The 17618-nt window shown below is 41.8% G+C and overlaps 1 protein-coding gene across 3 annotated transcripts in view; it reads right to left on the reverse strand.

Moving 5' to 3' along the window:
- ABCC4 (ATP binding cassette subfamily C member 4 (PEL blood group)) overlaps positions 1-17618 on the reverse strand; it is a 205787-nt gene that overhangs the window by 175154 nt on the left and 13015 nt on the right. For all 3 annotated transcript variants that reach the window (XM_048853377.2, XM_048853385.2, XM_075129321.1), the window contains exon 2: positions 4392-4502. In XM_048853377.2, the coding sequence (XP_048709334.1) occupies positions 4392-4502 (111 nt within the window). The remainder of the gene's footprint in view (positions 1-4391; positions 4503-17618) is intronic.

The following is a 17618-nucleotide window of genomic DNA, read 5'->3' on the forward strand; positions in this document are numbered from 1 at the left end:
CTGGGATGTATTAGCAGGAGTGTTGTAAGCAAAACACAAGTAATTCTTTCACCCTATTCTGGGCTGATTAGGCCTCAAATGGAGTATTGTGTCCAGTTCTGGGTGCCACATTTCATGAAGAATGTGGAGAAATGGGAGAAAGTCCAGAGAAGAGCAACAAAAATTATTTAAAAACTAGAAAACATGATTTATCAGGGAAGACTGAAAAAACTGGGTTTGTTTAGTCTGGAGAAGAGAAGACTAAGGAGGGACATGACAACTGTTTTCAAGCACATAAAAGGTTGTTACAAGGAGGAAGGAAAAAAATTGTTCTCCTTCACCTCTGAGAATAGAACAAGAAGCAATGGGCTTAAATTGTAGCAAGCGCGGTTCAGATTGGACATTAGGAGAAACTTCCTGTCAAGGTGGTTAAGCACTGGAATAAATTGCCTAGGGAGATTGTGGAATCTCCATCACTGGAGATTTGTAATGCAGGTTAGACAAACACCTGTCCAGAATGCTCGAGATAATACTTAGTCCTGCCATGAGTGCAGGGCACTGAACTAGATGACCTCTCGAGGTCCCTTCCAGTCCAACGATTCTGTGATTCTATGATTTACGAATGATTCTCCTTGTGTGTTGTCAAGTAGAATAGAAAGTGAAAATGCACACATAGACCCATAGATTCTGCTAAATATGCCATTATGTCTATGCAAGCATTTTTCCTGACCACATGGGAAGGAAGTGCAATTATTGCAAGAGTCACTGGAAAGACTTCACCCTCCTTTACAGTGTAAGCCCTGAACTCTTCAAGGCACGTCAGTGGATTTTCACTTTGATTAAAATGAGAACACGCTCAAATTGATATTCACCTCCACCATAATTAGGTTCTACTATGCTAATATTCTTGGAATTCTGCAAAGATCTGCTGAATAGATGTTAAATGCTGCATTCCACAGGGATTATCAATTTAACTACTACTTCTGCTCTAGCTAACTCAGGATCAAAGAAGTTGTTGCCTCTCCTTGCTCCTTCTCCTCTACAGAGAAGTTCCTGCTCCCAATCTAGTTAAGAGTGACAATTAGACCTTTCAGAAGGTTCTGTCCACCTCCTCCATAGCTGCCTCACCTCATGTAACAGCAGGAAGTTAAGAGGCCATGCCACCACTCCTCTGGTAGAGAGGAGAGTATCTTTCAGTAGGAAAGCCCTCTGCAGATATATTGAAACACTACTTGTTTCAAGTTACTATATAATAAAAACCTCTCTCCTATAACAGAGGTACTGATGAGGTTCCTGTAGGAGTCAAGAAAGAAAATTACTTGCATAAACAGTTATTCTCTTAAAACATGTTATAATAAAGATACACTCTTGGTACATGATCCTGGCACATATCTGGAATGGACTCGCTTAACCTTTAAGCCTGCCTTGAAAAAGGATATTTATACCTACGCTTGGAAGGATTAGATTTTTTCAGTAAATGTCAGTAGACCAATCGATTTCACCCTACATACACAAGCCAACAAAAAAATATTTCCATTGATAACAACAGAAATTTACAGATAGGCAGAGTAAGAAAAATGCTGTTTGAAAACTTAGAAGCCTGATTTAGGCATACTTACTTTGTAAACTTACACATGTGATGTTGATAATTTGTGTTTTAACAGCTATAAAGCTTAAACTTTTAAAATCTCAGTCGGTCATTAAATAATTCTTGTCTGATCCCTCCTATTGTCTGATCCTGCCATAACTTCCCACAGCTGTGAAAAATTACAATCAATAAAAACTGAAAAAAGCTTAAAACCCATAATTTTGCATGACTTTTATTTTTATCAATTTAAATTTTCGAAGTGTTTAAAAACAAACATTAATATTAACTGTCAAGTTATAAAAAAATCAAGTTCTGCCAAGCCTACTCATACCACTGGACCTATACCAGTACAAGTTTCAGAGGAACAGCCGTGTTAGTCTGTATTCACAAAAAGAAAAGGAGTACTTGTGGCACCTTAGAGACGAACCAATTTATTTGAGCATGAGCTTTCGTGAGCTACAGCTCACTTCATCGGATGCATACTGTGGAAACTGCAGAAGACATTATATACACACACAGAGACCATGAAACAATACCTCCTCCCGCCCCACTGTCCTGCTGGTAATAGCTTATCTAAAGTGATCATCAAGTTGGGCCATTTCCAGCACAAATCCAGGTTTTCTCACCCTCCTCCCCGCCACACACAAACTCACTCTCCTGCTGGTAATAGCCCATCCAAAGTGACCACTCTCTTCACAATGTGTATGATAATCAAGGTGGGCCATTTCCTGAACAAATCCAGGTTCTCTCACCCCCTCACCCCCTCCAAAAACCACACACACAAACTCACTCTCCTGCTGGTAATAGCTTATCCAAAGTGACCACTCTCCCTACAACGTGCATGGTAATCAAGGTGGGCCATTTCCAGCACAAATCCAGGCTCTCTCACACACACACACCCCCGGGACACACACACACACACACACACAAACAAACTCACTCTCCTGCTGGCAATACCTCATCCAAACTGATCACTCTCCAAGTTTAAATCCAAGTTTAACCAGAATGTCTGGGGAGGAGGTAGGAAAAAACAAGGGGAAATAGGCTACCTTGCATAATGACTTAGCCACTCCCAGTCTCTATTTAAGCCTAAATTAATAGTATCCAATTTGCAAATGAATTCCAATTCAGCAGTTTCTCGCTGGAGTCTGGATTTGAAGTTTTTTTGTTGTAAGATAGCGACCTTCATGTCTGTGATTGCGTGACCAGAGAGATTGAAGTGTTCTCCGACTGGTTTATGAATGTTATAATTCTTGACATCTGATTTGTGTCCATTTATTCTTTTACGTAGAGACTGTCCAGTTTGACCAATGTAAATGGCAGAGGGGCATTGCTGGCACATGATGGCATATATCACATTGGTGGATGTGCAGGTGAACGAGCCTCTGATAGTGTGGCTGATGTTATTAGGCCCTGTGATGGTGTCCCCTGAATAGATATGTGGGCACAGTTACCAACAGGCTTTGTTGCAAGGATAGGTTCCTGGGGGGTGAGGGGGTGAGAGAACCTGGATTTGTGCAGGAAATGGCCCACCTTGATTATCATACACATTGTGAAGAGAGTGGTCACTTTGGATGGGCTATTACCAGCAGGAGAGTGAGTTTGTGTGTGGCGGGGCGGAGGGTGAGAAAACCTGGATTTGTGCTGGAAATGGCCCAACTTGATGATCACTTTAGATAAGCTATTACCAGCAGGACAGTGGGGCGGGAGGAGGTATTGTTTCATGGTCTCTGTGTGTATATAATGTCTTCTGCAGTTTCCACAGTATGCATCCGATGAAGTGAGCTGTAGCTCACGAAAGCTCATGCTCAAATAAATTGGTTAGTCTCTAAGGTGCCACAAGTACTCCTTTTCTTTATACCAGTACAAAAAATCCTAATGAAGATAAGCCCTTAGATGTCCTGTACAGCTAAACCCTCTCTATCAATCAGTGGCATATTTCACCTTTACTAAGGGAATGTTTTTGCCCCTACTAATTCAGTTTGTTTTGTTTTTCAAGCAAAAACGTAGAAAGCATAGACTTGTTCCCCTGTCTCTATAAGTGGAGAAAGTTGGATAATATATCTTTACCACAGCATAGAATTGCTTTATTAAGATATAATTCCTGGAATGTCAGAGTACAGAATCTTCGATTCCAGGCATTTTGTAGAGTGCCATTCAAATGAAGCATCTTTGAAGAAAAGATAATAATGCAAATTCTTTTACAGTAACTCCTCACTTATTGTCCTAGTTACGTTCTTGAAAAATGCAACTTTAAGCGAAATGATGTCAAGCGAATCCAATTTCCACATAAGAACTAATGTAAATAGGGGTTAGGTTCCAGGGAAATTTTTTTCACCAAACAAAAGACATTATATACATACACAGTATAAGTTTTAAATAATTTTTAACAAACAATTTAATACTGTACTCACCAATGATGATTGTGAAGCTTGGTTGAGGCAGGGGCATAGCGGGGCTGGAGTGCAGGAGCTTGCCACATTCCGCCCGCCTGGTGCTCCAGCCAGGGAGCGTGGTCGGGGCGCGGGGGCTTGCCTGAACCCTGGCTGGAATGCTGGATGGGCAGAGCAGGGCAAGTCCCCGCACCCCGACTCCGCTCCCCAGCAGGAGCACCAGGCGGGCAGAATGGGGGGGAGCCAAACAACGTTATAAGGGAACATTGCAGGACTTTAAGGGAGTATGTTCTCGAATAGGTCAGCAACCTAATAGTGAAACAATATTAACTGGGAGGATGTTGTTAAGTGAGGAGTTACTGTATATGTTTTCCTCCCAGAGCACTCCTCTTTGAAGACGTGACTACATGAAGTGTTGATTTTTTCCTTACCATTGCAACTCCTCTCCAACCCTCTCTGACGAATCTTCAGCCAGCACTTTATACATATCATCTTCTTCAAGCTTTCGTTTGTGACCAGTAACAAATAAAGGATTCAACCACCTATTTGAATATACAATAAAAATTGTTATATTCAGTCAATGGAGCAGAAAGAGTAATTTATTTATGTATTAATTTGTTTTCTCAGGTACTCACAAGCCTCCACCGCCCTATTACTGTGGTAACTGAACACTTTACAGTCTTTACCATATTTATCATCACAACCCCTGAGAGGTAAGAAGTCGCCCTGACATTACAGATAAGGAACTGCGGCACAGAGAGACTCAGAGTATGTCTACACTGCAGTTAGACACCCAGGTATGGCATGTGTCAATGTAGAAGTTGGGGCTCGAACTGCAGTCTGAGCTCTGGGATCCTCCCACCTCACAGGGTCCTAGAACCTGGGCTCCAGCCTGAGCCCAAAACATTTACACCGCAGCTAAACAGCCCCTTAGCTTGAGCCCCATGAGCCCAAATCAGCTGGCACAGGCCAGCCATGGGTGTCTAACTGAAGCGTAGATGTACCCAAGGTGACTTGTCCAAGGCTACACAAGAAGTCTATGGCAGAACAGTGAATTGAACCCTGGTCTCTTAAGTCCCAAGTTAGCACCCTCACCAGCTTCCTTCCTCTCCACTGTCCAGACCCTGGGTATTGTATACTCTTACCAGCATAGAAAGCAGGAAATAAAGAATATTTTGACAATCAGTCCCTTTTAAAAGGAGTGGAATTCTGGGTAAGTAGAAAAGCTTAAAATTTCCCATCAATAAAAAATGAGTCACAAAATGTATAGCAAGGAAATATACGTTAGAAATGACACTTACAAAAATAAGTCAGAAAATAAGGTAAATTTGTGTCACTATGGACACACTATTATAGTAATATTTTGGGACTAAAAAGAGATAGAGTAATAACAATTCTTAAAATCCTTTAACAGTTTTATACAACAATTCTAGTGATATGTCCAAATAAATCATTACATTGCGGATATGGTCCAGAATTATCCCTGTTAGAGAATTTTCTTTAAACTGGAATCTCTTTCATAATATTTCTCTTCCAAATGTACCAAACTCTACAAATTATAGCATGTAGACTAGACAAACCAAAATGTAAAACACTAAGCTAGAGATTGAAATCCCACACACATAGGAAGGAACTGTCCACTATCAGATAAAACATCTAAATCTCAAAAAACAAAAGAACCATATACTTCATTATCATCTCCAACACAGTCTTCATCAATACTTTGGGTAGTTAACTAAAGGGCTTGGGATAGAAATAGAACTGAGGGAATAACTGATTTTCCATTCAGTGGCAGAACTGAAAAATGCAGAAACAGAAAAAAAAGTCCTCACTTCGGGTTAAACCCCAAACCAGAAATGTTTTCAGTTTCTCACAGAAATGAAGAAAAAAACCTGAAAAAGTTCAATTTGAGTCAAAACATTCTGCTCAACCTGAAATTAATTTTTTGAGGGTAGGGTTGATTTAGAAGTATAAACATTTTATTTTGAAAATGTAAAAAAAAAAAAAAAAAAACATTTTGACTTTTTCAAAAATTTTCTTCATTTTTTTGGCCAAAACTATTTGCCAGATTTGACCCAAATTCACAAATAGTTTTGGTCAACTCAAAACTGGTGGTTGTTGTTGTTTTTTCATTCCAAAAATTTCACCCAGCTCCAGATATAAAGAAAATATTTTCTGGCACTCCCATATCGCCAAAGGCACTGCCCTGCTCAAATTCTGTTGATGTCCTATCCTGAATTATTTCTAGAGCTGTATAAAATACTTCCTCTGTCAGAAATCCAAGGAAAAGAAATAACCTTTAATTCCAAGCTCTGCCAATTGAGGGTAACTCAGGAGACACATCTGGTTGTGAGTGAACACAGAAATCTTATTTTAATTATGTTAAGCTGGGTAAAAAAAAAACATGTAACCAGACTTTTGAAAGCTGCTGAATCTTCATCAAAGAGTCAAGAGAAATCTTTGCAATGTCTCATGGAGTTATAAATATGTCACAAGAAATTATATGGGGACACATTTCACGGCTTGATATCCATTCATTAAATATATGGAAAGAAAGATGCTAACCTCAACTAAGCAGAATATGGATGCAATACTAGCCAAAAGATTTACTCTGTCTGACCTGACAAGGCTTTTGAAGTTTAAAAATGTCAAAGAAAACTGCCGGTTGGCTAGCTCACTCACAAATATAAAACTTGGTAATTAAAATGTTCAGATTGTAAAGTTTTAAATATAGAATGATTGTTATGGTGTTTTGCAAATACATTACAAAGTGTTCTATCAGCATTAATAGTAATAAAAGACATAGTAAAAATGCAATTAGGAAGAAATGGACAGATTAACAAAGGGACGTATTTCTATTAACGAAGAGCTCAGCTCCAATTTAGACAGCAAAATAAATGGCCGGATTTTCAAAAAGTTCAGTATATTAAAAAAGCTCTTCTGAAAATCTTGCCAGAAGTGACACAGTGCAAGCTGTTGAGTACTGAGCACTGTAAAATATGGCCCCAATTATGGGCACTGAGTATTGATAACGTGGTCCACAATATTTAAGTGATAGCAGAGAGAGCGAGGCCATGTCTACACTACAGAGTTAAGTGGACTTAAGTAATATCGATAATCATAAGTCATTTAATGCCATCGGTTGTGCACGTCCATACAATGCTCCTTGTGTTGGTGGAACATGTCCACAGTCGTCGCTCTTACAACGACAGAGAGAGCGTTGCACTCTAGGTAGCTATCCCACTGTGCAACTCGCCACCCTCTGCCACTGAAATCTCTGGGAACGGATCATGGCACATCATGGAGACGTGCTTGCCGTCCCGTGATGTAGGTCTTTCCATCCCACCATTCCATGGGCTTCCTACTTCATTTTGTGCTGTTTTCCAACCATCCTTGTAAACTATGTGCCCACCATCTCTGCCTGGCAGCATGGATCCTGATCTGCTGACCAGTCTGATGATGAGCATTATGAACACAACACAGCTGGTCCTGCAGTATTTCATGAGCAGAGATTCAAAACAGAGAGTGAATTGGTGATGCCTGCCCGCCATGAAAACAAATAAATCAAGATTGCTGCTGGCATTCATGAACTAGCTTGCCACAGTAGACTGACGGTACTGGGCTCAGGAAACAAGCACCGAGTGGTGAGATCGCATCATGATGCATGTATGGGATGATGAGCAGTGGCTATAAAACTTTCGGATGTGCCAATCTACCTTCCTGGAACTGTGTGTGGAGTTCTCCCCTGGAACTGTGGTGCAAGGACACAAGAATGAGAGCTGCTCTCACTGAGGAAAAGCAAGTGGCGATCTCTGTATGGAAACTGGCAACTCCAGACTGCTACCAATCAGTCACAAATCACGGTCCATCTTGGGGGTTGCCGTGATGCAAGTGTGCAGGGCCATTAATCGCCTCCTACCATGAAGGACTGTGACTCACGACAATGTGCAGAAAACAGTTGATGGCTTTGAGGCAACGGGATTCCCTAACTGCAGCAGGGCAATAGATGGAACGTATATCCCAATTTTGGCCCCCAACCACCTTGCAACAGAGTACATCAACCGAAAGGGATACTTCTCCATGATCTTGCAGGCACTGGTGGATCACCAGGGCTGAAAAACTTAGGAGTTGGGCCCGTCTTCAAGGAAATTCATGTTATCGGAAGAAGAGACAGTTTGGTTACAAGGGCAGAGATGAGGTGATGGGAATCTTGGAAGAAAAATTCAAGAGGGAGTTTTTTTGGTCGCTCATTCACACTGCTTGAGTGTCCATCGAAGAAAGGTTTGAATAAATGAAACACCATGAAAACACTGGGGGCGGGGGAGGAAGGGGCTTATAAGCTACAGGCAGACAGGAAAACACTCTTGAACAATTGTACGGACCTTTACTGGACGCTGACACATGGGGAATGTTTGAATGTTCGATAAAGGCCTCTATATCAAATTGGACATGTGTCACATTTTGCCACATGGGAAGCACTTTCCCCTCCAAGTTCTCCAATTCATTCATGATGCAGAGCTGAAGGACACTTTGAGGATTCTACTCACGCTGCTAGACACAGTCACAAGTGGTGAGCACAGCTTTTCGAAGCTCAGGCTAATTAAAACATATCTTCGATTGACAATGGCCGACCAGAGACTGACATCACTTGCTATTTTATCGCTTGAAAATGTTATTGGCTAGTCTTTTGATCTCTCTGACGCCATGCTTAAGTTCGGGAGGGCAAAGGCAAGAAATGCGACCTTTTGAACTAACGGACTAGGGTTAACATTCTAAGGCTGTCACCTACTGTAACACATTTTAATATTGGCCCAACCAATGTTGGTGCACAGTTGGGTTGAGCATTGGTCTGCTAAATCCAGGGTTGTGAGTTCAATCCTTGAGGGGGCCATTTAGGGATGTGGGGCAAAAATTGGGGATTGGTCCTGCTTTGAGCAGGGGGTTGGACTAGATGACCTCCTGAGGTCCCTTCCAACCCTGAGATTCTATGATTCCTCCCTAAATTTCTTGGTATTAGTACATTTCAGTTATTCTTAAAATTAAAAAGTTTCTATAAGCTTAGTGGAAATGGATTTTTTTATTTACTGAAATGTGGCATAAATAAATACAGATTTACACATCCTAGCGTGAAAATTTATAGTCTTATATGACAGGGATAAATCATGCATCAAAGTCGTGAAATGGGCTACAAATGCAATAAAAAAAATAAAGTATTCAAAAGTTTAACAAATGGAGGGGGGCACCAAAGATGCTCCTCGCCTGGGCGCCATTTGGTCTAGGGCCAGCCCTGGTCCTTATAAAGTCCATAATTTCTGGTGTCTAGCAGAGTTATGAATTTAAGTTCCCAGGCTTATCTTTTGAAGGTGTTGTGCAGGTTTCCTTTGAGGAAGAGGACTGAGAGATCAGATATGGCATTATCATTCTGTGAAAAGTGGAAGCTGAAGTTAGACAAATTCAACCTTAAAATAAGATGCAATTTCCTACTAGTGACAGTAATTAAACAATTTAACAGCATAGCAGGGGAGGTGGTGGACTCACCATCACCTGGAGTTTTTAAAAGGAGATTAGATATCTTTCTGAAAGATGTGCTTTAATCCAGCTGCTGGGAGAAATGCTACATGTGTTCCAGGGGTCAGGCTAGATGGTTGTGGTGGTCCCTTCTGGCCTTAGAGTCTGAATCTACTAATCCCCCTGTTCATTCCCTTCCTTCATGGGCCATAGAGAGAACAGTAAATTCTGCATTGCCTTCAATATACTCATAACACCAGCAGCTCTACATTATGACAATGACCATCATAAAATCTCATACTTCAGAGCTTCAGAGACGGCCATAACTGGATACAGGACACTGACCAGAGCTCTAAGGTGATACAGACAGACACTCTTCTTTCTCAGATGCCTGGCTGGTTTGTCTTGTTCACATGCTCAGGGTCAAACAGATTTGGGGTCATGAAAGAATTTTCTCTCAAGTCAGATTGAAAGGGACCTTGAGGGGGTTTTGCCTTCTTCTGGACCACAAGGCATGGATCACCAGGTAGGATCATCTAAGCATATCTCACCAGTTGATCTCTGACCTGACTTTATGACCTATGACACTGACTCAAGGGTGATTTTATGCTTGCTAGAGGTAAAATGACATTATAAAAGTATAAGATGGAGTGTATTTCTTATTAGCGTATTAGGAACATGCATGGAGGAAAAATATATAAACATAAGCAAATGAGTTATTAGGTCTGTTGTACACTAGAGGCTGTGAGTTAGCTGACTAGTGTAGGACTAAGGAGATATCTGATCTACAGTTATTTTGCACTGTCATTCTCAGAGACAAATGAGTAACCACAAATAGATATACTACACCACAGGATTCTGCAAGAAAGAAGTTGGGGAAGGGGAGCCTTTAGCAATTAGGTTGCTATGCAGTATCTAAGCAGTTAGACTGAATGATCCTACCTCATTTTCATTGGCAGAGGCTAAAATAGGGAAAGAACAAGTTAAAAATTACTTAGACAAGTTAGATGTCTTCAAATCACCAGGGCCTGATTAAATACGTCCTAGAATACTCAAGGAGCTGACTGAGGAGATATCTGAGCCATTATTATCTTCGAAAAGTCATGGAAAAGAGATTCCAGAGGACTGGAAAAGGGCAAATATAGTGCCCATCTATAAAAAGGGAAATAAGGACAACCTGGGGAATTACAAACCAGTCAGATTAATTTCAGGACCTGGAAAGATAATGGAGCACATAATTAGCAATCACCTAGAAGATAATAAAGTGATAAGTAACAGTCAGCATGGAGAGGAACTGGATGGCACTCCATACCTAGTCCCCATGGGGGCTGGCCAAGGCCCCAGCCGTGCCCCTCTGAAACATTCCTCCACATCCCCCTGGGGAGGACCCCACAGTTTGGGGACCTTTGATTTAGATAATGGTCTACATAGAGAGTACACTTATAAAGTTTGCAGACAATATCAAGCTAGGAGGGGTTGCAAGTGTTTTGGAAGATAGGATTAAAATTCAAAATCATCTGGACAAACTGGAGAAAATGGTCTGATGACCAAATAAGATGAAATTCAATAAGGACAAATGCAAAATACTCCAGTTAGGAAGAAACAATCAGTTGCACACATACAAAATGGGAAATGAGTGCCTAGGAAGGAGTCCTGCAGAAAGGGATCTGTGAGTCATAGTTCATCACAACCTAATATGAGTCAACAGTGTAACACTGTTGCAAAAAAAGCAAACATCATTCTGGGATGTATTAGCAGGAGTTTTGCAAGCAAGACACGAGAAGTAATTCTTTGACTCTACTCTGTGCTGATTAGGCCTCAACTGAAGTACTGTGTCCAGTTCTGGGTGCCACGTTTCAGGAAAGATGTGGACAAATTGGAGAAAATCCAGAGAAGAGCTATAAAAATGATTAAAGATCTAGAAAACATGACCTATGCGGGAAGACTGAAAAAATTGAGTTTATTTAATCTGGAGAACAGAAGACTGAAAGTGGACATGATAACAGTTTTCAAGCACATAAAAGGTTGTTACATGGAAGAGGGAGAAAAATTGTTCTCCTTCACCTCTGAGGATAGGACAAGAACCAATGGGCTTAAATTGCAACAAGGACGGTTTAGGAAAAACTTCCTAACTGTCAGGGTGGTTAAGTACAAGAATAAATTGCCTAGAGAGGTTGTGGAATCTTTGTCATTGGGGATTTGTAATGCAGGTTAGACAAACACCTGTCCAGAATGCTCGAGATAATACTTGGGACTGCACTAGATGACCTCCTGAGGTCCCTTCCAGGGCTACAACTCTATGATCCTATGATTCTACATATAGGAATTAAGAAATAAGTGATACAAATCATTACTATGAATGCTTGATGCTTAATTATGGACATCCCAAAGACGACATACAGATAAGGGCAGCTATTGACCTTATAATCAGGGTAAAGGATCAAATATGGCATATATCCCTACTATTACCATAAGGAAGAGTACAAAATACTAAACCCAGTACCCATTTCTTCAGGTTCATCAGGTCCCCAAGACAGTGTAAGCTGAATCAGGACCTGCCTTCTGGCTTATAGACGTTAACGCCAGAAGGGACCATCATGATCATCTGCTCTGACCTCCTGCACATTGCAGGCCATGGAACCTCACCCACCCACTCCTGTAATAGACCCATGACCTCTGGCTGAATTACTGAAGTCCTTAAATCATGATTTAAAGACTTCAAATTACAGAGAATCCACCATTTAAACTAGTTGAAACTTGCAAGTGACCTGCGTGCCCCATGCTGCAAAGAAAGACAAAAAACTCCCAGGGTCTCTGCCAATCTGACGCAGGGGAAAATTCCTTCCCATCCCCACATATGGTAGTCAGTTGGATCCTGAGCATTTCAGCAAGACCCATCAGCCAGACACCAGGAAAGAATTCTCTGTAGTAACTCTGAGCCCTCCCCATCTAGTGTCCCATCACTGGCCATTGGGGATATTTGCTACTAGCAGCTGCAGATTACCTACATGCCATTGAAGGCAGTCTCACCATACCACCCCTTCCACAAATTTATCAAGCTCAGTCTTGAAGTAAGTGAGGTTTTTTGTGTCCACTTCAGTCACTCCCCTGAGAAGGCTGTTCCAGAATGGGTTTGGAACGGGTCCCATATGAGAAGAGATTAAAGAGGCTAGGACTTTTCAGCTTGGAAAAGAGGAGATTAAGGGGGGGGGGGGATATGATAGAGATATATAAAATCATGAGTGGTGTGGAGAAAGTGAATAAGGAAATGTTATTTACTTGTTCCCATAATATAAGAACTAGTGGCCACCAAATGAAATTAATGGCAGCAGGTTTAAAACAAATAAAAGGAAGTTCTTCTTCACACAGTGCACAGTCAACCTGTGGAACTCCTTGCCTGAGGAGGTTGTGAAGGCTAGGACTATAACAGGGTTTAAAAGAGAACTGGATAAATTCATGGAGGTTAAGTCCATTAATGGCTATTACTCCCCCTGGAGTACTGTTTCGATTGTCATATTGTCTGTCATATTGCTGTCATATTGTCTCTTACTACCTGAATGGCTTTGTTTTTGAGTTGAGGCAGAAAAGACCTTAGAGTTAGTCTGATTGCTATCAATTCTAAAATATTGATGTGTAAGTTCTTTTCCTTTGCTGACCAGTGATCTCTGACCAACAACTGGTTGGTCAGGTGGACTCCCCATCCCAGAGTAGATGCATCCATGGTCAGTAATACTGACGTAGGGGGATTGAAAAGTGTACCCTTCCTTCATTTTCTCTAGTGGTTCATCGGTTTAAACAGTCCTTCTCCTTCAAATAGAAGGTCCTCTAGCCCCATTTTTGTCTCACGAGGAAGTCCCACTGATCTTAACCATGTGTGTCTCCTTAGTGAGACAGCTGAAGCTACTGATCTTGCTGAAGTATCTGAGGAGTCAAAAGCCACTCTCAACTGTTGCTTCGCAACATTTATCAAATGCCATTTTGACTGAATGACACTGTTTGTGTTCCCTTGGAAGTGCGAAGAAAAGAGGACATTTTGCTCTAGAGATGGTATTGGTACCTAGCCATGACAGCTTCAGAGTCAGATAGGCATATGTTTAATGTAGCTAAAGAAAGTATTTTTCTTCCTAACACGTCCAGCCTTTTCCCTTTCTTGTCCAACGGAGTAGAGTGAGCTTGAGCTCCTTTTGATCTGTGAAGTCCCACTTCAAACACCAACAAATTAGGAGGTGGATGAGTATGAAACATAGCAAGTCCTTCTTGAAGGAACTTATATATTTTGTCTGCCTTTTTACATAGAGACTGAATGGTTGAGAGTGTTTTACAGGCTGTCTTTGCTGGCTGAAGCAATCCCTCTAACAAGGGAAGTGAGGCTCATTGACTAGACGCTGTCCCAAAATATTGAAGATAGGATGTGATGATTCCTCCACAAAAACAGAAGGAATATCTGTCATAAATATAAAGGGAAGGGTAAACCCCTTTGAAATCCCTCCTGGCCAGGGGAAAACTCCTCTCACCTGTAAAGGGTTAAGAAGCTAAAGGTAACCTCGCTGGTACCTGACCAAAATGACCAATGAGGAGACAAGATACTTTCAAAAGCTGGGAGGAGGGAGAGAAACAAAGGGTCTCTGTCTGTCTTTATGCTGTTTTGCCGGAGATAGACCAGGAATGGAGTCTTAGAACTTTTAGTAAGTAATCTAGCTAGGTATGTGTTAGATTATGATTTCTTTAAATGGCTGAGAAAAGAATTGTGCTGAATAGAATAACTATTTCTGTCTATCTTTTTTGTAACTTAAGGTTTTGCCTAGAGGGATTCTCTATGTTTTGAATCTAATTACCCTGTAAGGTATCTACCATCCTGATTTTACAGAGGTGATTTCTTTACTTCTATTTTTATTAAAAGTCTTCTTGTAAGAAAACTGAATGCTTTTCCATTGTTCTCAGATCCAATGGTTTGGGTCTGTAGTCACCTAGGCAAATTGGTGAGGCTTTTTACCAAACCTTGTCCAGGAACTGGGGTGCAAGGTTTTGGGAAGTATTTGGGGAGAAAGACGTTTCCAAACAGCTCTTCCCCAGTAACCAGTATTTGTTTGGTGGTGGTAGCGGCCAATCCAAGGACAAGCATGGATTCACCAAGGGAAGGTCATGCCTGACTAATCTAATCGCCTTTTATGATGAGATTACTGGTTCTGTGGATGAAGGGAAAGCAGTGGATGTATTGTTTCTTGACTTTAGCAAAGCTTTTGACACGGTCTCCCACAGTATTCTTGTCAGCAAGTTAAGGAAGTATGGGCTGGATGAATGCACTACAAGGTGGGTAGAAAGCTGGCTAGATTGTCGGGCTCAACGGGTAGTTATCAATGGCCCCATATCTAGTTGGCAGCCGGTATCAAGTGGAGTACCCCAAGGGTCGGTCCTGGGGCCGGTTTTGTTCAATATCTTCATAAATGATCTGGAGGATGGTGTGGATTGCACTCTCAGCAAATTTGCGGATGATACTAAACTGGGAGGAGTGGTAGATACGCTGGAGGGGAGGGATAGGATACAGAAGGACCTAGACAAATTGGAGGATTGGGCCAAAAGAAATCTGATGACGTTCAATAAGGATAAGTGCAGGGTCCTGCACTTAGGATGGAAGAATCCAATGCACCGCGACAGACTAGGGACCGAATGGCTAGGCAGCAGTTCTGCGGAAAAGGACCTAGGGGTGACAGTGGACGAGAAGCTGGATATGAGTCAGCAGTGTGCCCTTGTTGCCAAGAAGGCCAATGGCATTTTGGGATGTATAAGTAGGGGCATAGCGAGCAGATCGAGGGACGTGATCGTTCCCCTCTATTCGACATTGGTGAGGCCTCATCTGGAGTACTGTGTCCAGTTTTGGGCCCCACACTTCAAGAAGGATGTGGATAAATTGGAGAGAGTCCAGCGAAGGGCAACAAAAATGATTAGGGGACTGGAACACATGAGTTATGAGGAGAGGCTGAGGGAGCTGGGATTGTTTAGCCTGCAGAAGAGAAGAATGAGGGGGGATTTGATAGCTGCTTTCAACTACCTGAAAGGGGGTTCCAAAGAGGATGGCTCTAGACTGTTCTCAATGGTAGCAGATGACAGAACGAGGAGTAATGGTCTCAAGTTGCAGTGGGGGAGGTTTAGATTGGATATTAGGAAAAACTTTTTCACTAAGAGGGTGGTGAAACACTGGAATGCGTTACCTAGGGAGGTGGTAGAATCTCCTTCCTTAGAGGTTTTTAAGGTCAGGCTTGACAAAGCCCTGGCTGGGATGATTTAACTGGGAATTGGTCCTGCTTTGAGCAGGGGGTTGGACTAGATGACCTTCTGGGGTCCCTTCCAACCCTGATATTCTATGATTCTATGACAAAGGGTGGAATATTTTGTACCTTGGGGAAGTTTTGACCTAAGCTGGTAAAGATAAGCTTAGGAGGTTTTTCATGCAAGTCCCCACATCTGTACCCTAGAGTTCAGAGTGAGGGAGGAACCTTGACAATATCTAATATCTTTGACATTCAAGAAACTAACTCATGAAAGACTATAGCATCTTCCGATGGTGATGATACTGAGATGTCCCCCACATTTTCATACATTACTTCTGAGGCAGACTAGCAGCTCCAGTTCAGATAATATTTCACCTATTTCTATAAATGGCTTGTTCTGAGTAAGCTGCATTGGCTGGTCCTTATCTGTTGGATCTGACAACTGAATGTCCTCCTGACACAACCTCCTTGAAAAAAGAGAGCAGAGAGATGTTCTTCTCCGGGGATCCCAAAGGGGCCAGGGGAAGAGGCAGCAGCAGAGAGCTCCTGGCCCTTTCCTCTTCTTCGCTGACTCTCAGAGAAGTAGTCAGCCTGACTGGTTGTGGTAACATGCCTGGTGTGTCCTGAAATGCAGTATCTGGGTCAACTGTCAACAGAGCCGGAGACAAATCTGCCCGATGAACTATTGCTATCACAAAAAGAAAAGGAGTACTTGTGGCACCTTAGAGACTAACCAATTTATACTGTATGGAGCTGACTTTCAGAGTTATCTGATTCTGATAACTTGAATCAGAGCCTGGCTCCATAATGAGATTCTGTCCCTGTAAGTCCTTCTCTCCCAGATTGGCTCTTTGTAATGGGTCCGACATCGAGGACGGTGCACTTTTTTTTTTTTCTCGGTACCACAATTGAGCCTTTGAAATGAGACAGCTCTGGAAAGAGTCTGTCACTCATTCAGTCATGTCACTTTTCTTTCCTCCCCCCCCCCCCTTAGCTTTTTAGGATCCTGCATCTGACATAGAAGCTGAATCTCGCTTCTTCCCTGCTGAATTGGATGGGGTCAGAGCCAAAGCCAGTCCCTGAGAACATAAGAACAGCCATACTGAGTCAGACCAAAGGTCCATCTAGTCCAGTATCCTGTCTTCCAGCAGTGGCCAATGCCAGGTGCCCACAGGGAATGAACAGAACTGGTAATCATCAAGTGATCCATCCCATTGCCCATTCACAGCTTATGGCAAACAGAGGCTAGGAACACCATCCCTGTCTATCCTGGCTAATAGCCATTGATGGACCTATCCTCCATGAGCTTATCTAGTTCTTTTTTGAACGCTCTTATAGTCTTGGCCTTCACAACATCCTCTGGCAAGGATTTCCACAGGTTGACTTTGAGAGCATTGTGTGGAAAAAAATGTTTCCTTTTGTTTGTTTTAAATCAGCTGCCTATTAATTTCATTTGATGACCCCCAGTTCGTGTGTTATGAGAAGGAGTAAATAACACTTTCTTCTTCACTTTCTCCTCACAAGTTATGATTTTATAAACCTCTGTCATATCCCCCCTTAGTCGCCTCTTTCCAAGCTGAAAAGTCCCAGTCTTATTAATCTCTCCTCATATGGCAGCCATTCCATACCCCTAACCATTTTTGTTGCTCTTTTCTGAACCTTTTCCAATTCCAATATATCTTTTTGAATTGGGGTGACCACATTTGCATGCAGTATTCCAGATGTGAGCATTCCATTGATTTATACAGATGCAATATGGTATTTTCTGTCTTATTATCCATCCCTTTCTTAATGATTCCCAACATTCTGTTCACTTTTTTGACTGCCACCGCAAACTGAATGGATGTTTTCAGATAACTATCCACAATGACTCAAAGATCT

The sequence above is a fragment of the Caretta caretta genome, chromosome 1 (assembly GCF_965140235.1).
Source record: "Caretta caretta isolate rCarCar2 chromosome 1, rCarCar1.hap1, whole genome shotgun sequence".
Classification (NCBI taxonomy): Eukaryota; Metazoa; Chordata; order Testudines; family Cheloniidae; genus Caretta; species Caretta caretta.